Below are 23,597 nucleotides of genomic sequence, written 5' to 3'. Positions count from 1 at the left end.
CATTCTCAAGTTCTCCAATGCCCCAGAATGTAATTACTGTTTGCACTTCACGATCATGTCCTTATATGTAACAGAATTGTTTCCTCTATGTAGATCTGAACTTCCCAAGGATATCATAAGCACTTAAGCAACAAAGTTGTGCCAAGAAGAGGCATTCAGACTAATTCTAGTTAAGGAAGTGAATCTCAAAAATGAAAGGTAAATTGAAATAACCACAACAAAAACTCAGACCACTTAGATAAAAGAAGTGATTTCCCAGATCCTGGTCCTCCAGACACAAGAAGGGGTGGGATAGGTGCTGCTGCTGCCACAAGGTCATTAAGGCGCTGGTAATACTGTGAACAAACAAAAAAATAGAAGTGGTAAGGGTTCTCATACCGTTAATGCCACAATAAAAGAAACAGCTATCAGTTATCTGCTTAGAACAAAGAGAATATGAATAAATGAAATCAAGAACTAGCCCGAAAATCCTAATTTTAGATAATAACACCTTGCCAGGACTTCTATCCATAATGGCTGATTAAAAATACTTAGATTCAAAGGAAAGAATTCAAATCTAATTGACAGAAGATAAAAAAAAAAGGCTGCAGCTGGCTTAGAGTCAATAATATGTGGCTGGAAGTTTCCCGCAGCCCTAGTAAAATGATTAGCCGGCATAGTACTTTAAATAAGCGCCTAAAGTTCTATTCCTGGAATCTCACACAGAGTGACACACTTGATTGGCCTCTTAAATAATTTTGATAATGATGATGGTTCTAAAAATACAAAGTCCTTCCATTCTTTATCTCATAAAACTCAGTAACAATCCCAATTACTTATATGACAAGATCTACTCTTAATTACAGCAAAGAAAACTGATTTGGTTTAAATGACTTGCCAAAGTTCCCACTAAATGTTAATGGCAAGACCAAGAAAAGACTCCATTCAGAATTGCATCCACAATGAAGAAAAAAAAAAGCATTATCATAAGGAAAATCAAGTCATTCTATTGTTCAAAAACCTTTAAAGATTCATTTTGGCATTCAAGACCTCCAAAACTGGGTTCCCATCTACCTTTGAAATCTTACAAATGTGAACTCCTAACTACAGGCTGATTCATGCACTCACTGTCCTCTGAATGTGCCTTGAACTCTCCTGCCTCCACATTCTTGCTTAAGCTGTTGTATTCACCTACAATACCAGCACTCTTCCTTATTCCTATGTTAATCCTTCCAATTCTTCAGTGCCCTGGGTGGTTCCAAGTTTCTCCGTAGTCTGTCCCTACTACTCCAGACTAGACTCTGGATGTGGCATTTAGCGTTCCATGCTTGCAACACCCAAGTATCTACCTTCCAGTATTACTTAAGTTTTTAGTGTGCATGTCTTGCTTTCTCAAGCTAGAATGTAATGGACTCAAGCACAGAGCCTGAAGGCTTATGTGTCTTCATATCACTTACAGTGCCGTGTGCCCTGTAGAGTTGAAACATGAAATACGAAGTGGAGGGGAGAAACGCAGGCACTAAATATTTATCGAATAAACACTACATAGAGAACAAATGAATAATTATGATTCTATCTACATGTCTACTGTCAAAATGGTTAGAAAATTATGGTATTTAAAAATGATTGCTGAGCTGTCTGGGGTTCCTAAGACAAATTCTGGGAAGTCATGTAAATCATGAATATGTGCTTCAAAACCAGAAGGGCATCACCCTCTTTCAGAAACCTGAAGATGCCTCTTTTTAAGCTGGGTTAGCTTGGGTCCTGAGGTCATCATTTCTCAAACAGACAAGGCCAGTTTATGGAGAAGTTCTTGCTATTCCCTCAGGGAGCTTCCCTTTCTGGTTCCCGGCTGTCGAGACTCCAGAAGGGACCCTCTTTGGTGGCTCTTGTTCTGGCCCTCACTGATGGCAGACAAATTGATGACTAATTCTTGCTTTGTCTCTGTCTTCTTCCTTTTTCATGGGTCAGTGAAACAGACTAAAACTGGACCTCATGGCTTTTCAACATACTATGAAAAATTACTACGTAAAATTCCCTATGTAAAACTTGGTTTGATCTTAAATTAAGCATTAAGACTCTAGTATAGGAAAGTTTTCAACTGAAAAATTGTGTTTTCAAGTTGCTTTTTTAAGTTAGTGGTTTGAAATTTGAAACTAAAATAAGGGTCAGATTTTCTCATACAAACAATGCTCTAAATGGTTAGATTTCCAGGCAAGGCCACAAGAGCTTTGACCTGAGCATTACTGTTGCAATACCTCCAGTGGAGATGGAGAAGGAAGTCATACCTGGATACTTCCAACTTGGGAATTTTCTACATGAGCAAAGGAGGAAGTGCTGCGTCCACAAAAGAGAAGAGGACACTCCCTATGTCCATCACTGCCCAGAGGGATGGGAATCTCCAGCCCAGGCTCTCCTCACACTTACTTCTATATCTGGGGCTTTGGTAATTCAAGGGTTGCCCTGCTATTCTAGTATGTTCTGCTTTCTATGTCCTTCATGCTTAATTTGGATGTTTTCAGATCTTGATCTAAATTCTCAGCTTTGATTATTCTGTATCTCAAATTTTGTTTGTATAAACACTTAATAAAAAAGGGATTAATTTGGCAACTCTATAACGGAATAAATGGGCAGCTAGGTAGTGCCATAGTACACAGAGCATGGGGTCCAGAGTCAGGAAGAACTGAATTCAAATTCAGCCTTAAATTCTTCCGAGCTGTGTGACCCTGGATGAGTCACTTAATCTGTTTGCCTCAGTTTCTTCACTTGTAAAATGAGGAAACACCTGCCTCCTAGGGTTGTTGTGAAATCAAATGAGATAATAATTGTAAAGCGTTTAGCAGTGTCTGACACATAGTAAGTGCTACATGTTAGCTATTATTATTAACTGATACATAATGATATATTTGTTTTATCATGTTACATAATTTATATCACACACACACACACACACACACTCCAAGTTTTCTTAATTTTGTCTAGAAACTAGAAGGTTGGGTTGGCCCTCACTATTACCTTGTGACCCTGATCCTGAATTGCGTTATCACGTAGGTAGCGAGATAAGAGACATCATGATTCCTAGCTTTCAGTCACAAATTACAAAAGATGTTTCTAACTGATTTTTAAGACTTGCTGCTTTGTCATGTGCTATTAATAAATGAAAATGTGTTTCATGTTCACAAGCCTTTCACGTCCCCCTAGGGACCTAGCTTAAGCCTTAGCTCACATTTGGCTACCTATAATCAATCCTAAGTTCTTTTAAGGTTTTTCTTTTAATGAAGTCACTGTTTTTGCCTCTAAGATACAGCTAAGTACTTACTTTCTCAAATCCTAGATCATACGCTGAATTAGAAGCCTGCTGAAAAGCCTCCATTTGCTCTTGTTCATCATGGATGTCCCACAAAACGTCACCATAATCATCTTCTTCTGGAATGGTAGAATCCTCTTCATTGTCCAAATCTTTCATTTCCTGCTCTGTGTTCTCAAAGCCTAATATATCCTAAACAAGACAGAACATCCACATAAGAACAGAAAGGATGAAGCCACATTTGCCTCATTAAAACCCAACGTTAACCTAATTCGTGGTCTAAAAAATGATAAGATAGTTATAAAGTTTATCCTTCTAGCTAGTGAGTGAGATAATTTTCTGACTACACTAATGTCTCATTAATGTCTCATCTTTGTATTTTGGGCCTGTTGAGTGTGTTCAGCTATTAAACAAGAGCATTCTCCACGACATTAATGAATATTATTTCTTGTACCTACCTGAAGTTCAGTCTTTGACTTAACAGATAAAGTCTCTGGCTACCACTTAATCCCAACTCTAAGACCTTACTAGCTTCCTAACTCACATTAGAAGACAGATACAGGTGCACACCTATCATCCTGGCTCCCAGGGAGACTGAGGCTACTGGATCTCTGAAGTGGAGGCATTCTGAGCTGCAGTGGGCCATGCTGATCAGGTGTCTGCACTAAATTCCACATTAATGTGGTGAATTTCCTAAAGTGAAGGACCACCATGCTGCCTAAGGAGGGGTGAAGTGGCCCAGGTCAGAAATGAGGTCAAAGGTCCTATGTCAATCAAAATGGGAACAAATCTGTAAGTAGGCCCTGCATTTTTAAACTGGGTGAGATAGGGAGACCCAGTATTTATTTTTTAAAAAAAGGAAGACTGTTAAATATAGCATTTTTCACTTCCTGCATCAAGAATTGCAATTCTCCCATCTAATTTCTTGTGTGTCAAAGCCAGATTTTTAAACACCATATAAGCTACTACAGAAAGAACTAATTTACCCACATTCCAGAAGTTTCTCTCTAACACTTTTCAACAGAAGATATCAAAATGCTTCACAGCTGTCGTAATAATAAATAATTCTATGAGCTAGGTAAGGAACAAAGAGAAATACTTTCCCATAGTAACTTAGTAAATACCATAGATAAAAACCATGAGAAAGCACTGTACATTCTTTAATAGGAGGGATGAATTGTTCTATCTTATGAAGTTTAAAAAACCCACAAAACCAATAGCCCTCTTACCTGGTTTTCTCCTGAACAACCAACATTTATGGAAAATTGTCGCCTAAGCATACTTAACATCAAGCCTTACATATAATGCCTGTAATCCCATATACCTGTTTAATAATTTTTTCCACGTAATTATAAGTTTTATATACTCCTTCTGCAGGCTCTCCTTGGTGGTCAATAATCTGAAAAAATGAGGCACAGAATATTTTGGGTACTGAATTCCTTAATGAACATGGGACTTACAATCATAAAGTCTTAAATGGAAGGAACCTAAGATATCATCTAGTCCAGAATTGCAGTAGTTCAAAAGAAACATGAGATTTGCATATTTAGAGACATCTCCACTCTGAATGTTCATGTGGACTATTTGTGCTTGACCTGTGGTAGAGCCTTCCGAGCTTGTGCTGGTCTGATCAGCCATAGCTGGACACACTGTGCCTTGACCCCAACATAGTGATGTCCTTTTGGTCCTCTTTGAGTATGAAGGACAACCACCACCAATCCAATGACCTCATGAAAGAGCACGAAAACTTATTCTACTTTTAAATTTGTAAATTAAAATAGATATTCTAATGGTTTGCTCCTTTTTTCCCTTTTACTAAGAGGAAAAGGGATAGGGATTATGTTCATGATTTCAATGGTACAGGGAGCTTCCCAGTGAGAAAACTCCCTCTACCCGTGCAGGGTGAAGTTAGGAAGGTCTAAGTGTTACTTGGTCACTTACTAGTTGCACAACTCTGGGCAAGTCACTTAACCTCTGATTTAACCTTTCTCAGCCTCAGTTTTTTCACCTTCAAAATGGGGTTAATACCAGTATTTTTCTCACCAGTATTCTTCTGAGGATCAAATGAGATTTAATGTAAAAGGTGTTTTGCAAATTTTAAAAGTATCATATGTTAGCTATCATTATTATCATCAAGTTCTCACTGAAACAATGGGATGGAGCCAGACAGAAGTAATATGATCATTATCAGTTGTTTATTATTTTTCTATGTTTTTGGAAAAGCAGCCCACAACACACTGAACAAAAACATTCCTTTCCAGGCAGTTTTCAAATAAAGAAATTAAAGCTATAGTCATATAAAAAAATGCTCCAAATCACTATTGATTAGAAAAATGCAAATCAAAACAACTCTGAGATACCATATCACATTTATCAGATTGGCTAACATGACAAAACAGGAAAATGATAAATGTTGGAGAAGATGTGGGAAAATTGGAACACTAATGCATTGTTGGTGGAGTTGTGAACTGATCCAACTATTCTGGAGAGCAGTTTGGAACTATGCCCAAAGGGTTATAAAACTGCATACCCTTTGACCTAGCAATACTACTTTTAGGTCTGTATCCCAAACAGATCACAAAAACGGGAAAAGGACCCACATGTACAAAAATATTTATAGCTGCTCTTTTTGTGGTGGCCAAGAATTGGAAATTGAAGGGATGTCCATCAATTGGACAATGGCTGAACAAGTTGCAGTATATGAATGTAATGGAATACTATTGTGCTATAAGAAATGATAAGCATGCAAACTTCAGAAAAAACCTGGAAAGACTTACGTGAACTGATGCTAAGTTAAGTGAATAGAACGAGGAGAACATTGTACACAGTAACGGCAACATTGTGCTATGACTAACTTTGATAGACTAAGTTCTTCTTGGCAGTGCAGGGAACTAAGACAACTCCAAAAGATTCACAATGGGAAATGCTATCCACATTCAGAAAAAAGAACTATGAAGTCTGAATGAATCAAAGCATATTTGCTCTCTCTCTCTCTTTTTTGTGTCTTCTTTCTTGTAGTTCCTCCCATTGGTTCTAATTCTTCTTTACAACATGACTAATGTGAAAATATGTTTAATATGAATGTATATGTAAAGCCTATATTAGACTGCATGCCATGGAGGAGGCCCTCCACCTGCTCTGGATATCAAGGCTCTGTGGTGAAAAATAAGTAGGTAATTTGGCCTATACACTTAGCTACTGCTCCCACTTCCACCTCTCCATCATACAATGATGCTCTTGCCCCTGCTCTAGAACCCAACCCAGTTGGCTAATTAAAAGTTGGCCCCAGATCACTTTTTGGGTTGTCCAAGCCTTCTGCCATTATTACACTGAGGCTTCATACATGGGTCAAATTTTCTTTAAAATTTACCTTGGCCTTGTTAGCCTTGTTCAAGTAAGAAACTTGTTCAATCAATCGCTGAACAGAGTCAGAGCTGACTTGGCCATCCTCCAAGCGATGATAGATCAATCGAGGCTTTCCTTCGGAGTTTTTCAAAAATGCCTCTTCACAGTCCTCCAACAAACAGCTAGATTGGAAATCAGCATTTCTTGTGCTACATTACACTGTTGTAGCAAACAGTTAAATCAATCAACTCAAATTTCAATAATGGACTTGTCCTTATAAGACTATTCATAAAAGTCCTGATGCGAAAAAAAAAAAAAAAAGCATTTTTCTAACTATTCTGTGTTGGCCAAGGAGCAAAATTTTCTTGAATAAGCCATGAGAACTTACATGTTGGGGGCCATTTAAACTGCAATATCACACAGTTGGACTCCATTTTTTTCCTTTGTGTCTATAAAACTTAGAGAATATTCTGAGCTAAACAGTAACTTAGATTTTTAACGTAATGCAGCAAATTCATGTTATAAATGTAAAATTTAACCATGCCATATATTTACACACAATTTCAAGTGAAAATCTTGTTCCTATTACTTTCAAATATCCCCTCGAGCTCTCATCCTCTCCTTTTTTACTGCTAACCTCCTGGAGTCTACAGCACAGTTATGTTGCCCGTACCTGGAATGCTCTTCCTCCCAGCCTCTGTCTCTTAGAATTCCCGGTTTCCTTGTAAGACTCTGCTCAAACAGCACACCTGCCATCCCTCCGAGGTAATCTTCTCTCTACTCTGTATTTATTTCATATGTTCCAATTTACTATGCTCACATGTGATTTCTACGTGCCGCTCTTCACTAGAATGAAGTGGCTTCAGGGTAAAGGCAGTTTTTGATTTATAATTTTTTTAATCCCTGGAGAACTCAGCTTGTGTCTGACACAAAGTAAATGCTTAATAAATGTTTGCTGACTGATCTTTTCATCAACTCAGACAGCATCCATCAGTGCCTCCCTTTCTTCATCATGTTTTCACTTTTTCAACCACTACAACAGGGCTTCAAGTCTCACCTCTGTAAGAAAACAACTCTCTCAGAGGTCACTAAGGAACTCTGACCATTCCCAAATCCAATTGCCTTTTTTGTTGATCTTTTTTCTTTTTTTTTTTTGCAGCTTTTGACAGTGTTGACGACACTGCTCACTATCATCTTTTTCCATGGGGTGCTGACCTCTGTACTCCTGTCCCCCTCCTCTCCTCAACTTGTCTGATAATGTCCCAGGCTCCTTTCTTGCTTCACCATCCATATCCTACTTCCTAAGCAGGGAGATTCCCAAAGCTCTATCCTGGCTTCTTTTCTCTCTCCTTTAATGGTCACATTATTCTCTCTTTGCAGATGACATCCACAATTCCAGGCTTATCTCTTTCCTAAACTTTGGCCATTCACATTCAAGTGCCTCCTGGACTTCTCTGCTTGCTAGATGTTCCGTTGACACCTCAAACTCAGCATGCCCTAAAAAGAAGCCAACATCTCCTCCCTCCCCCACTCTTCTAACTCTGTAAAGGGCACCAGCACTGTCCTGGGCACTAGGTTCACAGTCATCACCTCCTTGTTGACCCTCCCCCAACCTCTCAATAGTCAGTTGCCAATATCCATGCAATTCTTTCTACCTGTGCATCTCTCACATCCTTCCCCTCCTTGCCATTCACATGGTCACAGCCCTAGTTCTCTGGCCCTCATCTCCCTTTGCCTACATGATTACAAGAGCCTCCTATCTATTCTGCATCTCTCCAACCTACTCTTCAAACAGCTGACAAAATCATCTTCCTAACTTGCAGGTCTGCATTTCCTAGTTCAACAATCTTCCATGTCTCCTATTATAAAATACAGACTCTTTAATGAGTCCCTTGGAGTCTTCCACCATCTTGTTCCAACCCACTTCCGTGCTTTTATTTCATATTACTCTCCTTTATATGCTTCATCTTCCAGGCAAAATTAGACTACATGCTATTCCTCAAACGCAACCCTCCACGCCTTGGCATGTCTCCTTTCATTACACTATGAGCTCCTTGAGGGCAGGGACTGTCTTCTCTCTTTCTCTGTATCCCCAGCACTTAGAAGAGTGCCTGGCACAGAGAAGGTACTTGAATACTTACTAACTAACCTGCATTCACATAACCAACACCTCCTTTCTGATACCCAGTCCCTCATCAGCTCAGCCTTTCAGAATATTGATTGTGCAGAATGTTCCCTGCTCCTAAGCCATATACTCATATGCGTCCCCGCCGTAGCCACCTTATATAGTGCAAGCTCCCTGAAGGTAGTGATGGCTTCATTTTTGTCTTTGTATGCTCAGTTTTTAGCACAGTGTCCTGCCTGTAGTAAGTATTTAATAAAATTTGTTCGGTGGAAAATCTGACTCTTGCTATCATCACAGATGTCATTTCTCGATTTTCTTCTTCTCTGGCCCTTTTCACTTGCCTTTCTTTTAATTATATTTGCCCTGACTAAAGAACTAGTTGAATTGAAGAGACTGAATAGAATAGAACAGAACAAATTGAACCGACAGCTTTAATTTTAAAAAAATTGACTTCTTACAGTCAAGAAAAAGAAACAGAAAAAACCCTGATATTATCAAAATAACAGAAGAAATAAATTATTCACTATAGCACTATCTCCTCCTTACAACACAGGCAAAGTACAAGAAGTTACAAATAGTACCACATATTGAAGGAACAGGATTTACTGAAATCATTAAAGAAGAGGAACTCTCAGAATCTCAGGATTAGAAGGGACCCTCAAGGCCCTGCAGTCCAACCCACATAAGAATGAAAATTCCCTCAAAAACATAAGCAATAAGTGGTCACCTAGACTCTGCCTGAACATCTTCTATGAGGGAAAACACATGACTGCCCAAGGCTGTTCCCATGAGATATTCTTGACCAATTTTTTTTGGTGTCATGGATCCCTCTGTGAGTCTATTGACTGAAACCTATGTGAGTTCCTTCTCAGAATGTTTTTAAAAACACAGGATAACCAAGGAAATCAATTGTACTGAAATATGGTTATCAAAATATTTAAAAAGCAAGTTCTCAGGTTGTAGATTAAGAGCCCATGGCTACAGAGGAACTAAATCTAGATTTTTAAAAACCTGCAAAGAAACATCTAGACTTTCCTATTTCTTCTTGACTGTCGTTTCTTCTAAAGACAAAGGTTCCACCTTGAAAGGAGTCTTCAAACAGAGGTTGCACAACCACACTGGGTTACGGTATCTTAGGGATTCTCTCTGGAGTATAAGTCGGAGAAGGTAACCATCAAAAGCCCTTCCAACTCTGATATTCTGTGGTTCTCATTCCTAAATATACATGGTCTGCTTTAAAACAAAAAACTTAGTATGCAAAAATCAACTTATAAGCAGGCCAAAAAAGGGTCAAAAATAAATTTTCATTTTAAAAGTCTGAGGATTCTTTTAAATAATGAGCTCCCCTGGTAGATTTGAAATGTGCTTCAATTTACGTGTAGCTATTTAAGAACAAATTACAGAAAGTGATTTATACTTTTATTCCTACCCAAGAAACGAATATTGGACTTTAAATGGTCCTTAGCCAATACAGACAATGAATTTAAGATACACCCAGTAAGACGAATGGGTAAGCACATTTTGGTGATGTGTTCCAACTGAATGAAGAGCCATTAGAACACTTTTTAAATAGCATCAATTAGGAACATAAAAAAATCAAATTGGAATGCATATTTTAAGTTCATTTTTAGTAATCTGTTTACTATATGTAAGCAGAGTCTAATAATAAACTGTAGATTCACTATACTTACCTTGGTAAAGTTAAATGAATGAACAAAATAACTAATGAACTCTTCTCAATTTCCCATTTTCTTACATTGAAGTAATGACTTCCATTCTCTATTGGAAAATAAATTGCATGGAAGAAGTATCCTATTGTCTCACACATTCTCTGGAGTTTGGGTGAATAGTCCTAATAGCAAAAATGAGAAGTATGAAAGTGTGACTTATTAAAGTTCAGCTAAGGCTCAGGTAAGCTCCATACTATTTCAAGGCAACATGGTGTGGTACAAAGGTCAAAAGATTTGGAGTCCTGAGACCCTGGGCTCCAATCCAGCTCTGCCACTGACTATTTATGTGATCCTGGGCTATTACTGCCCCTCCTTGGGCCTCAGTGTTATCATCTGCAAAATGAGGCAGTTAGATGATCTCTAAAGTCCCTTCTACCATTCTACCATCCTACCATTCCACAAAATGAGTACTATATGCATAAGTCATTTTGGGTCATTGTGGACATCCATCCATCAAAAAAGGAATAAAATTACAAAATTTGCAAGATTAACTTACTCTCAAAAATGAAGGTAATCCCAAACATAAAAGATAAGTAATATCAGTTCACCACACCTAATAACATTCTTCAGCCAAGGAGGTAATATGTAATATCATGGAAGAACCAAGGACAAAATGGTGTATTAATCTGCCTTGGGTCCTGGATTTCCTTATGAAAAAACATGGAGAACAGATCTCTAATAATAATGTTGGCAAGTATCTAAGATAAGGATTCTTAACCTTGTTTTGTGTCATGGAACTCTGACAGTTTTGTGAAGCCTAGGGAAGCATTCCCAGAATATTCTTGAATGTATAAAAGAAAATACAAAAGATAACAAAAGGAGACTAATTATACTGAAATAAAGATGTATTTTTTCCCATCCAAGACCACCTGAAATGCATCTACATGTCCCCTGGGGGTTCATGGACCCCAGGCTAAGAACCTCCTAAGACTGTAAATTACAGAGGGGTCCCGTTGATAGAAGTTTATCACTGGGAACTCCCTACCCAGATAACTGGGGGGAGGAAGCAGGAATGGGGTTTTCCTCTGCCTGGGGAAGCTTTTAGGTTAGGGAGCTTCAAGGGTTCAGAGAATCTCCTCAGAACAATACCCTGTCCTTCCCCAGCCTTGCAAAAAGGGGCAGAAGCTGATTCAGCTCTACAATAGAAGAACAGAACAAGAGCCAGGGAAGGAACTGGGACAGGGGGCAGACAGGACGTTAGTGTGAGTGTCTGCAAGGGATTTGAAAGAAATGAATGAATAAAAAAAATTTATTAAACACTTATTATGTACAAAACACCATGCTGAGCACTGGTGATCCAAACAGAAAAGCAGAGATGATCCCTGTTCTTAAGGACCTCAAATTCTAATAAGGGAGACAATACACAGAGGAGGTTCCGGCTGCAAATCAACCAAACTAAACTAAATTATTAATTATATATACACAAATATATATACACATATTATATATGTGTATATGTATATACACATATATAAATACACACATACACACACATACATATGTGTGTGTACACACACACACACACACACACACACACACACACACACACATAATATAATTAACTAAATCGCAGTTGTGGCCAGTCTTGTCTTCACAGAAGTTGCCTTGGCCCAAGTTACTCTAAGACTAGAACTCTCACTACACAAGATAAACTATCATCTGGACTAGAAGAGGTAGGGTTGGCTCTCTAAAAGGGGAGGTGAACAGATTTTATTTCAGGGAGCCTGCATTTTCTAAGACACTCACCCTCAAGAAAATGTCCATTTCAGGCTGTGTTTCATCCGTGTTGATGAGGTAACATCTGACTGTGTTACTCCACAAAGAATGGGAGAACAACGGTGTAACTTGTAACAAGCTAGCTACAGCAGCATCCCAGTCATCTGTAAACAAACAAAATATGATTATTTCATGGAATGACTGCCAGGCAATCTTTTCAATGATGTTCGACAAGAGGCTCATAATCATAATGGATATTTTTCTTTTTTATTGTTCTTTAAAGTTTGCAAAACACTTTTCATAGAGTACCTCATTTGAGCCTCTGAAGTTGGAACTATGCATATGATGACCCTCATTCTAAAGGAGAAAACTGATGCTCAGAGAGGCTTTGTCACTTATCCAGAGTCCCCCAGCTAGCAACTACTTGTGGCTGAATTCAAACCCAGCTCTTCTTAACTCCAAGTCTAGCATCCTATACACTAATTCACACTACGTACCAACTTTAGAAACCAATCAATAGATTCTTTGGATACTTATTAATGTAGATATGATCTTTTAGATTAATAAATTATATTAGGGGTCACCAATTACCCCTTCAAAGTGCAACCCAGGATTACACCCCCGGGGTAATGAGAGCCACTGGTGGTCCAGACCAAAGATGTCATCTCCTACTAAGATCTCTTTTTCAATGGAACTTCAGTCAATTTTTAGTCGAAGGGTAAGGTAAGCCATTTTTCTGATAGCACCTTGGTCAAGCCAGCCTCCTCCTCTGGTGTGTGGGCTTACTTAATCGGTGATGACAGAACTACACTGGCTTCAAACACTTACTAGCTATGTGACCCTGGGCAAATCACTTAACCCTGTCTGCCTCAGTTTCCTCATCTGTAAAATGAGCCCGAGAAGGAAATGGCAAACCACTCCAGTATCTCTGCCAAGAAAGCTCTAAATGGGGTCATGAAGAGTTGGACACAACTAAAAATGACTGAACTATAGTTTCCAAGACTAGTGTTGAAAAAAAAATGGACATGTAATTATCTGACATTTAGCTAAGAGATCATTAAGTTTTTATTAATACCTATTTTTTACATCAGTCATTTTTGGACATGCCTGCCACTAAATTCCTCAATTTCCTTATAACAAAGAAAAATAGTTAAGCAAAACCAAGAGACACAAAGACCATGTCAGTTTCCCTTCTCTCTTTTTCTAAAAGGAGATTGGCATATTCCTCTCTTTGGTAAAGATGTTGTGCTTGTTTCCAAAGACAATCTTTTGTAAAATGCTACTGACATTTAGATAAAAGCCACAGGCATTGGAATGTCTGGAGAAATAATAACAACAAAACTCCTATTTATATATTTACATAATGTGTCTGTTTGACAAAGAGCTTTGCTCACAACTGTACTGTGTTCAACTTAAGAGAAAGCTCATTTCAAAGGTCCAGAGAGTCACTTACCAAGACTCAGGTCTCAGAAATTGGGCCACCCTGAGTGGCCACCCTCACACCTCATGCTTCTAGCTCCCATTCTGCAGGGACAGAGACTAAAGCAAATAGGGCCAGACCCCTTGTGAGCCGTATTCTTGGTGTTCTATTGCACTGTTAGCAAATTCAGGAGTAGAAACATGGTCCTTATACATCTTAGAGAAGACATCCATTTAACTGCGCTGTCCCAAGGTTTTATAAGTGGTTAGACTTCTGTGTGATTCCTGGGTAAGCCAGGTAGGATCACTCTGTTTCACCGCCACACCCTGCACCCCTAACTCTGGTCAGCCATACTGCAAAGACATGCTGCTACATAGGGCTCCCCTGCAGACAGGGAAATGGAGATTCATGATTACTTTAGAAAGAAAAAATCAAACTTACACTCATGGATAAAGGTGCATTATAGAACAGTCAAAATTGGGTCAATCAAGTTAGTTCAAAACATAGTGTATCTTACCTCGGTTAACATTTGCAAATGGTCCTTCTACGTCTATAGAGCTATGGGCAAATTCAGGTCCCCTGTGAGACTGCTGAAGCTGCATCATACTGCCTATGGAAGGCTCACTTCCCAAGGCTCCACCACGCCAGGAGTCACAGCGAGTTCCAGTAGCTTAAAAAAAAACCAACTTATTTTCTAATAAAAACCAATAGAATGTTACTTAATAAGCCTACTTAAAAAATCTTATTATTCTATTTTCTTTACTAGCTTTCTAATTACTTATCATGTCCATTTAAAAAATTCCTAATTACTTGTACAGAGCTATATGGGAGACCATTATTTTTGGATACCAAAACTATGTTAACTAGACCCATCTAAATGAGTCAATTAGTATTTGAATACTTAGGTTAGTAGGTAGAAAAGCACCTAATTATATAACCATGTGCACATATTAAGTATATAGGCAGACTGTAGTTACTGCATGTCTCAGTAGACAAGTAAACTGGGGTAAAGAGGTCAATTTGATTTTTGTGCTCGATTTCATAGTATTAAGAATTGCTACACTTCCCTCCTCTACATTTATACCTATACAAACCTATATCAAAAGTTTCTGAATGTGCTCAAATCCTTTTTATAAACCAGGAGCTTTTGCAAAGATAAAGGAGGTGCTCCAAAAATGTATTTCTGGTTTTTTATAATATGGTTTAAAACTTAAATCTTTAACAGATATGGTATTACTTCATTTATACTGCATCATCAAAATGAGATGTGAAATGTGATTTTCTAAATAACTGAAGGCATCCATTTTACATGCCAAAACTTTTAAAATTTTATCCATTCTGGAAAGAAATATTTCAATATACTTCTATCTTCTTAAGCAGAAGAAATTGTATATAACTTTAGTTTTTATTAATGACTCAGATTCATCATTATAAATATCAACTGCTATACTAGGCTGTTATAGAGATGTCTTCTGTGTATGGCTCTATAATGTTATAATGTTACACTAAATACATACACACCAATGGTGCATTTTACAATCTTGCATCTGTTTTGTTTTGTTTTTAAATAGGCTTTTTGTTTCTTCTTGTTACTATCAGTATAACTGCCCTTGGCAATCATGTCCCACTGGATTTATGGTTCAATAGGTTTGTAAGAACCGTATTTAAAGCAAGAGTTAATAGACTCTGAATAGGGCCTAATGGGGATCTTCTAGGAGTAAACTACATGAGCATTAGGTCATTGACATTATTGTGTATTTTTGCTGCTCAGAGGCAGCCCCTCCTTTAAAGAAAACAAACAAACCACTTATTTGAAGCTTCTGGTTGTATTTTTGGTCAGTGGTGTCAAACTCAAATAGAAGAGGATCCCTGTGGCCACATACTGACTTAGAAAACCACAAATTAACATCATCTATGTTGTAATGTATCTATATTTGTTTTGGTAAATATTTCCTTATTCCACTATGATCTGGTTCCAGCTCCAGGAAGTGAGTCTGACATCTCTGTCTGGATAGTTAAGGTTGCAATTAAAAGGAATTTTTCCATTGCATTATGTTACAAAGACCCTGGTTACAATTTTCAAATCTCTTCACTGATATCATAAATAGCGTTCAAACATCTTTACCAACGACATCTGTGCAATTGTCATCAGAATCAGACTCCTCGGGATCGAAGACCTGGATGCCTTGAGCCTGGAGTCTCTGAAGTTTGGTTTCCAATTCTCGTTTGGCTCTTAACAAGTCCTGGATTTCATTTTCCTTAGTTTCCCTAAAAATCTTTAAAAAGCAAAAAAATAACTTAAATGCAGTTTTCATAACTAGAATGTTAACTGACCATCTAAGAATACTTCAGAAAAATATTTTATACATGAAACCATTATTAATTTGATCCTCAAAATCATCTCTTTGGTAAACTGAATAACTCAGATCCTTTAGTTTTTCCTGAATGATCTTATTTAAAAGGCTTGCTATCATCTGTAGGATCAAACAGAAAACCGTGCTTGTCATTCAATGTCCTTCATAACTTGTCCCTGTCAACCCTTTCCAGTCTTCTTATACCTCCCCCCCCCAAAAAAATTCTGTGATCCAGTGATTCTAGCCTCCCTGCTGTTCCTCACATGATACTCCCTCTCTAGAACTAAGTATTTTCAACAGCCTTTCCCCATGCCTGGAATATTCACCCTCCTGTTTCTACTTCCTTACTTCCCTGGCTTCCTTCAAGTCCCAGCTAAAATCTCATCTTCTATGAGAAGCCTTTCTTTTTTTTTTCTTTACAAAGACATTTTAATGAAACCTGGTGAGGGTACAGAGGGTGAGGCAGCTCCGTGCTCCGTGCTCCCAGCTTCCTGGCCCTTCCCATCACCCAACCCAGTGGAGGGCCCCTGAACCCGGGATCAAGGAGCACTGGTACGGCCTATACCAAGCCTCTCCAGAGAAGCCATCAAGGGACACTAGACCTTGGGAACCACGGTGAGGGTGGGCCACAGGTGATGAGGGCTGTGCCTCCACTATGCCTGGGGACTGGGGCTTGGCTCAGCAGGAGATTGGATGTCAGGCAGCAGGCGGCAGCTGGCCACAATGTCCAGGTGCTCGGCCAGGGCGCAGAGGTCGCTGTGGGCCAGGCGGATGCCGTGGGCGGCCACCAAGCCCACGGCCTGCGTGGCGGCCAGACGGGCTGCCAGGCCGGCTACATCGACGCCAGGTCGCCGGTACACACCACGCACCGAGGCGCTCACGTCGTGGCCCAGGCGAGCCTGGCTCTCAGCCAGCCGATGTTGCAGCAACGAGGCCCGGCCCGAGGCAGAGAGCGTGGGCGCTGCGGGAGCCTCCTCTTCTGCCCACTCTGGTCCCCGAGATCCGCGTGGGCCACCAGGGTCGCCGGCTCCTCCTCTGAGTCAGACTGAGGTGCTCCTCCGGCTACGCGCAGCCCGGCGGGGCAGAGACCAGGTACAGCTCCTCTTCTTCTGCCGACGATGCCTCTGAGTCCGTCTCGATCGCCTCCCCACGCACCACAGTCTCGGGTCGCTGACCTCGCAACCCTCCGACGGCCCGTGAAGCCTTGGCTTCTCAGGCCCAGGAGCCTGAAGGCTTGTGGGGATCCCTCCTGGGAGGGGTGCCAGGAGAGCCGGGAAGCAAAAGGGGAAAGGAGTTCGAGGAAGGATGACAAGACACTGAGGGGCAGTGGGGCGCTACGGAAGGGGCCGTACAACTTCGAGGAGCTTGGGGAGTTGGGGTGGGTGTGGACGAATTATTCCAAAAAGTGACCATGAGAGAGACGGCATGGTGGGGAGTAGGGAAGGGACTGCATCATTCTGAGAGGAAGGGATTCCATAAGGGGGCCCCTAACGGAAGGAGATTGCTACATAACAGGGACCACAAGGAATGGTGGGGGAGGGGTGGAAGAGGGGGAAGGGGGGAAAACCGGGGGGGGTGAGCGGTGGAAAAAGGGAGTGTCATGGGGCAGGGAGAGGGAGAGAATTCGAGATGGGGGTGCTTGGTTGGTGAGAAGGAAGAGAATCAAAGAATGTTGATAATAAAAAAGGGGAGAATCAGGCAGAGGGGAACGCCATAGGGGAGGAGGAAAATTGAGGAGATGAGGGGTTGTGGGGAGGGAAGAATCAGGGAAGGGGCGTCACAGGAGGGGAAAATAGGGGAGGGGGCCTCATGGGAGGAGGACAATCGGGGAGGGGTCGTCACAGGTGGGGGACAATAGGGTAGGGGGCGTCCCAGGAGGGGGACAGTCGGGGAAGGGGCGTCACAAGAGGGGGAGACTCCAGGGCTGGGAATGGGGGAGTGGGAGTCATAGGAGGAGGGGCAGAATTACGGAGGGAAGTGGTTGGGAGGGGGCGCCCTTTCTCCCTCCCTGTCCCCAAGGAGCGCCAGAGACAGTGAAGGGAGGGCTTGCTAGAGGTGGGATCCCGGGTAAGATCCCGTCCATCCCCGGGAGAGGAAGGTACTGGGTGGCCGAGAAGCCTTTCTTGATCCCCATAATGTGAGTGCCTTCCTTCTGTCACTTATTTCCAATTTATCCAATACAAAATTGTTTCCAGGTTGTCTCCCCCATCAGATTATAAGTGCTTTGACAGCAGGGCTCTCTTTAGCCTTTCTTTGTATCCCTAGCACGTAGCATAGTACCTGGCACATAATAGGGCCGTTAAAAATGTTTCAATCTAATGTTTCAATTTAAATTAAAAAATGACTAACACCCATCACATAGCTCCCTGAATTTCCCAATGTTACTTGAGTAAATTCCTACATGGTATAGCGTCTACACTGTAGACTGTAGAAGGTTGGATTGGATGACCTCAAAGATCTCTTTTAACTCTGAGATTCTCTGAACTCAGAAACAGAATGAGGATTTTTGTTCTCATAAAAGTGGCTTACTTATTCATTACACTGGAGCATCTTCATCTGCAATGTGGAAGTGGACTAGGTTATTTCTAAAGCTCCTTCCATTTCAGACATGAGATGATGCTATTAAGCTGGTTTTCACAATGTCCTGTGTATTTAACTCCTGTTGTCTATCTAAAGGAAAACAATCAAAGGCATTTATTTACCTTGAATTGTCTTTTAACTTTATCTCTATCCTGTTCAAACGTTGCTGCTCTCTCCATAGCTTGATATTTAGCTTCTAAAGCACTTTCCTTTTCTCGAAGTATCTTCTGATAAGTTTTCTGAAGCGCCTAAAAAAACAACGATCTTGTAAATCTTTCTGACAGGCAGCAACCCCATGCAATTTTGTGTTGCTTTACTACACCACAAAGTAAGAGTATATCATGGTTTTCATCACACATGTAACAAGACAACTCTCCAAACCGAAGATGTCTTATCTGAATTGCTCCAAGGAGAGAGTGTGATCTTGAGGCAAACCGTTACTTCTTTTAGAGTACTGGGTCAAGTGTTTTGTTTTCCCATGCCTCATTTGCCCCAACTGTAAATGAGAATAAAAACACCCATTTCATTGGCTGAGCTTGAAGAATGCTATCATGGGACTTTCATAAGATGCTTCAAGATAGAAGAGAAAGGAAATAAGCTATGTGAGGCAATAATCAGGGTTAGTAGCAGCAGAATGAACTAGTCCATATAAACTCAGCAGCACCCTGTCCAGCCAAATAGAGGCATGTCTTATCTAGTTCCTAGTTCATCATTTCAAATCTCCTTAGACCAAGCTTTTGCCTGACTCCCTTATTCTGGGCAGGGGCTGTATGGGGGAAACCAGAATTTGAAAATCCCAAGCACATTTCAGACATGTAACCATTACACAGTACAGTAGGTGGGCAAACCACTGCTAATTAGCATGTCTCTCTAACTTATTGCTAAAAAGTACTGATAAATCCTAAGTCCAAATTATGTACTATGTATAATATATATTATATATAAATATTATGTATAAAAACCCTCTTATCTGAAGGCGATTTTTCTGTCCATGGAATAGTCAATAATATTTACTGAGTTATTCCTTCTGAGTACTGAGTAAAACATGAGCAAAGGCATTAAGATGTTACAGTGGGGGATGTGTCTTGGGGATGGCATGTTGCCACAGAATTAAGGGGGGGAATGTATCACACATGGATGAGGGCCCTGTGAGATAATGCTGATTTCAGACAGGGTGTTATTGTTGTTTATTCTTTGATCTGGAAAAGAACCAATGACATCAGGAGGGTGATGTCTTGGCTTGCAAGTGAACTGGATTTAAGTGAAAAGTCATCAGCTTCACTGTCTCCTCCAGTCATTGCAGTTCAGTGGCAAGATGTTCGTCAAGATGAATGGAGGTGGCCCCTGACTGGGTGGGACCAGATCATGGAAGACCTTGAAGGCTGAGTGAAGGAATATGAATTTTATTTAGTATGCTGCATAGACATACTTGCAGAGTTTTAAGCAACCTTACTCAATTCTGCATCCAGCCAGAAAACAGGTAGACAGTAAAAGAAAAAAAAAAGGGTCTCTGAAGTGGTAAAAATTGATATCACAATATCCATGTGCACCCAGGTGCATATGCTTTACTTACTGGGAAGTCTCTAGACCCATATTGAAAGTATGGCTACACATCAATCTAAAAAGCACTTGTGTTCCATATGTACTGTTTATGAAGGCAAGGTCCTTTGGAATTAGTTTTAGGTAGATGCAAAAGAGTTAAATTTTTAAAAAGTTTTAGTCCTCACAAGGGTACACCAGAAATCTAGAAAACTGGGTTACCTAGAACTCATTGCCTGCAGGTTCTAGATAGCCAAGGTTTTATGGCGCTGCCAGGATCAAGATGCTCCCAGGATCTAGGACCACAGATCTAGACCTGAAAGGGACCTCAGAGGTGAATTAATTCGACCTAGTTATTTTACAGTTGAGGAGACTTGCCCAAGGGCACACAGATATTAAATGTCAGAAATGGGATTTGAACCAAGGTCTTTGGGTTCCAGAGCCAATGTTCTTTCTACTGTACTATTCCATTACTACTTGTGTAACCTTAGGTCCATCATTTTACCTCACTGGGCTTCAGTTTCTTCATCTGTAAAATGGGAGAGGTGGCCTAGATGAGATCTCTACAACATATGTGTTATATAGTATATATAATTGTTACATCATGTTATTATATTTTATTATATATGCGTATATAAAATACATACACAGAGGACATCCTAAAATTTTAAGCTACTACAGTTTACAAGTACACGATGATTTTTGGGACACCCTGTATTTTGTATTACTTATGTGTGTAACATGTTGTTAGCGTATAAGTTCTCTTCGAGTATAAACTGTTTTGATTTTGTCTCTGTATCACCAGCACTTAGCACAATTCCTGGAACTCAGGAGCATTAAATTCTTGCTGATTGATTAGATGATCTTGATAAAAAATCTTTGTGAGACTAAACACAGGTACACACAGATGTGGGTGGGCACATATACAACAGACAGAGACCAGCATTCTCCTTAAACAGATTATGCTGAACTTTTTTTTTTTTAATGCCCTGCCTGAACTTCACTAATAAGTAAAAAGCCAGGTAGAATGCTCAGGCAGCAAAAGCACTAGATTTGGATTCAGACAATCTGGGAATTTTGATCCTGGCTTTGGGTGACCTTGGGGATGTCACTTTACTCTCTCCGACTTGGTTTCCTCATTTGTAAAATAAGAGAGTTGGCTCATCATCTCTTAAGAACTGTTTTAGCTCTAAACGTCTTATGGTGAAGAAAACCAGCTACTCCAAGGGCCTGAAAAGTCAAGAAAGAATTGGGAATATTTAGCCTGGAGATAAGAGGATATGGGAAGGACAGGATAACTGTGCTCAAGTATTCAAGTAGAAGAGGGATCAGGTCTGTTTTGTTTGGCCCAAGAGGCCAGAATGGATACGTATTGCAAAGAGACAAATTCAGGCTTGACATTAAGAAAAACTTTCTAACAATTAGTTGTCCAAAAGTGGAATGGGCTGCCCCTGAAGGTCCTCCCTCCTTGGAGGTCTTCAAGCAGAGACTGGACAACCACTAGTCAGGTTACGTTGAAGCAGGTGATCCTTTCAGGTATCGGTTGGACTAGATGGCTGCTGGGGACCCTTCCAAAGCTTAAACTGTGGTTCTGTGACCTCTCCAGGGTCTTATTCTACTATTTGGAGACATGTCTAGAAATCACAATCATTATTTCAGATCTCTTGTTGGTTAATGTCTCAAGGGGACACAAAAGGCCACTACAGCTTCCACAAACTTCCTACTCTGGTGGCCCATTTGGGCATGGGGTGAGCCAAAGGAATGGAAGAGGCCTCAACAAAGACATCCTAGCAGAGCACAACGTTTGGTCGGTCTTATCAAGTGATAATATTTTCAAGGAGAGGTGGTAATGGCCTTAGGACCAGCCCTGTTTATCACCATGCTAGCCAGCCACAGAGGGATGAATTTTCAGGAAAGATCTTCTAATACAGGGGTATTCGAACTTTTCCAGTTTGTACTGCTTAGATTTCAGAAAACCCCTCTGGACCTCATTCTATAGGAAATGAAATCATATACAGTTTAACATGCAAATGCATGTAAGAAATAAAATTAAATCACTTCACTGGCCAGTTAGATGGTGCAGTGGACAAAAAGCTGGCCCTGGAGTCAGGAAGACTCATCAGATCTGGCCTCAGGCAATTACTAGCTATGTGACCCGTAGCAAGTCATTTAACCCTGTTTACCTCAGTTTTCTCATCTGTAAAATGAGCTGGAGAAGGAAATGGCAAGTCACTTCAGTATCTTTGCTAAGAAAACTCCAAAAGGGACCACAACTAAACAACAATTTCAATAAGGTAATACAGTTTTTTTCTCCCAAATATTTCAGGTACAATACCTCAGGCTGAGAAGCCCTGTTGGAATAGGTTAGTGAGGGGTGGCAGTCTGCATTGGATGAGAGACTTTCACAGACAGGAAAGTTAAAGTCGGTTTAGCACTCCAGAAGTGGCCTGAATGAATGAAAGCAGCTACCAAAGGTGCCATGGAGGATTAGCTGAGGTAGTGGAGAAGATGACCAACTGACAGAGAAAGAGAAAGTGGAAAAAGAACTGACTGGGTCATTCAGAGGACCTGGGTTAAAATCCTGCCTCTGCCATTTATGACCTGTGGGACCTCGGGCAACTTCGCCTGCTTGGGCCCCGGTTTACTTATCTGTAAAATGATTAAATGGATTCCAACTCTAGATATATGATGCTATGAGCCTCTTCGAAACTCAGTTCCCTCTTCAGTAAAATGAGGGGACTGGGCTGGATGGCCTCCCAGGTCCTGTCAAGTTCTAGAGCTATGGGCCCCTCTGGGCCTCAGTTTCCCTATTTGGCCCTGGAGGTCCCTCCCAGCTCTAGATCTACAGCCCTCTCTGGGCCTCAGCTCGCTCCCCTGCAGTCTTCCTCAGTTTCCCCCCTCGGCCCCCGCGGTCCTCCCTGGCCGTCGGTCTCGGGCCCCGCGCGCCCGGTCACCTGCAGCTCGGCCCGCAGACGCTTGTTCTCCGTGTCCAGCTTGGCCTCCCGGCGGCCCATGGCCAGCAGCTCCTGGTTCTTGCTGACCCGGAAGATCTCGTACTCCTTCTTCAGCCGCTCGCACTCGGCCGCCGCGTACTCCAGCTCGGGCACCGAAGAGCCCGTGGACTTGAAGCTGGCCCCGAGCAGCCCCGCGCCGCGCGCCCCGGCCCCGGCCGCTGCCCCCGGCCCGGCCCCCGCGGCCCCGGCCCGGCGGAACGAGCCGCGCAGCAGGCGGGCCTTGGGCTTCACCTCCACGGGGATCTCGCACGCTTCGCCCCCGCCGCCCCCGTACGTGTCCTCGATCACCTCCCCGCCCGCGGGGCTCACCAGGGACGAGGCTGTTCCCATGGCGCCCAGGACCCCGGCCCCACCTCCTGGGGCTGCCCACCCCTGGGCCGTCCTCTTGGGCGTGGACTCGAGGCTGGGGCGGCCCCGCAGCCCAGCTCCGCTCCGCCCGTGCCGCTCCTGGGGGTCGACCTGGGGCGCTGGGCTCTCCTCCAGCTCTC

General features: G+C 41.4%; 1 protein-coding gene across 2 annotated transcripts in view; it reads right to left on the bottom strand.

Moving 5' to 3' along the window:
- The window catches only part of NPHP3 (nephrocystin 3), a 47,974-nt gene extending 24,535 nt beyond the window's left edge, over window positions 1-23,439 (bottom strand). For both annotated transcript variants that reach the window (XM_027871907.1, XM_027871908.1), the window contains exons 1-10: window positions 23,050-23,439; window positions 18,679-18,804; window positions 15,748-15,898; window positions 14,140-14,292; window positions 12,233-12,366; window positions 10,448-10,608; window positions 6,657-6,813; window positions 4,611-4,685; window positions 3,299-3,478; window positions 232-335 (exon numbers count right to left, since the gene is read on the bottom strand). In XM_027871907.1, coding sequence (XP_027727708.1) covers window positions 232-335; window positions 3,299-3,478; window positions 4,611-4,685; window positions 6,657-6,813; window positions 10,448-10,608; window positions 12,233-12,366; window positions 14,140-14,292; window positions 15,748-15,898; window positions 18,679-18,804; window positions 23,050-23,439 — 1,631 coding nt within the window. The remainder of the gene's footprint in view (window positions 1-231; window positions 336-3,298; window positions 3,479-4,610; window positions 4,686-6,656; window positions 6,814-10,447; window positions 10,609-12,232; window positions 12,367-14,139; window positions 14,293-15,747; window positions 15,899-18,678; window positions 18,805-23,049) is intronic.
- Between the last annotated feature and the right edge of the window lie 158 nt (window positions 23,440-23,597).

The sequence above is a fragment of the Vombatus ursinus genome, unplaced genomic scaffold (genome assembly GCF_900497805.2).
Source record: "Vombatus ursinus unplaced genomic scaffold, bare-nosed wombat genome assembly UNPS02014799.1, whole genome shotgun sequence".
Classification (NCBI taxonomy): domain Eukaryota; kingdom Metazoa; phylum Chordata; class Mammalia; order Diprotodontia; family Vombatidae; genus Vombatus; species Vombatus ursinus.
The sequence above is the reverse complement of the archived record's forward strand: the minus strand, read 5'-3'. Positions and strand labels throughout refer to the sequence as shown.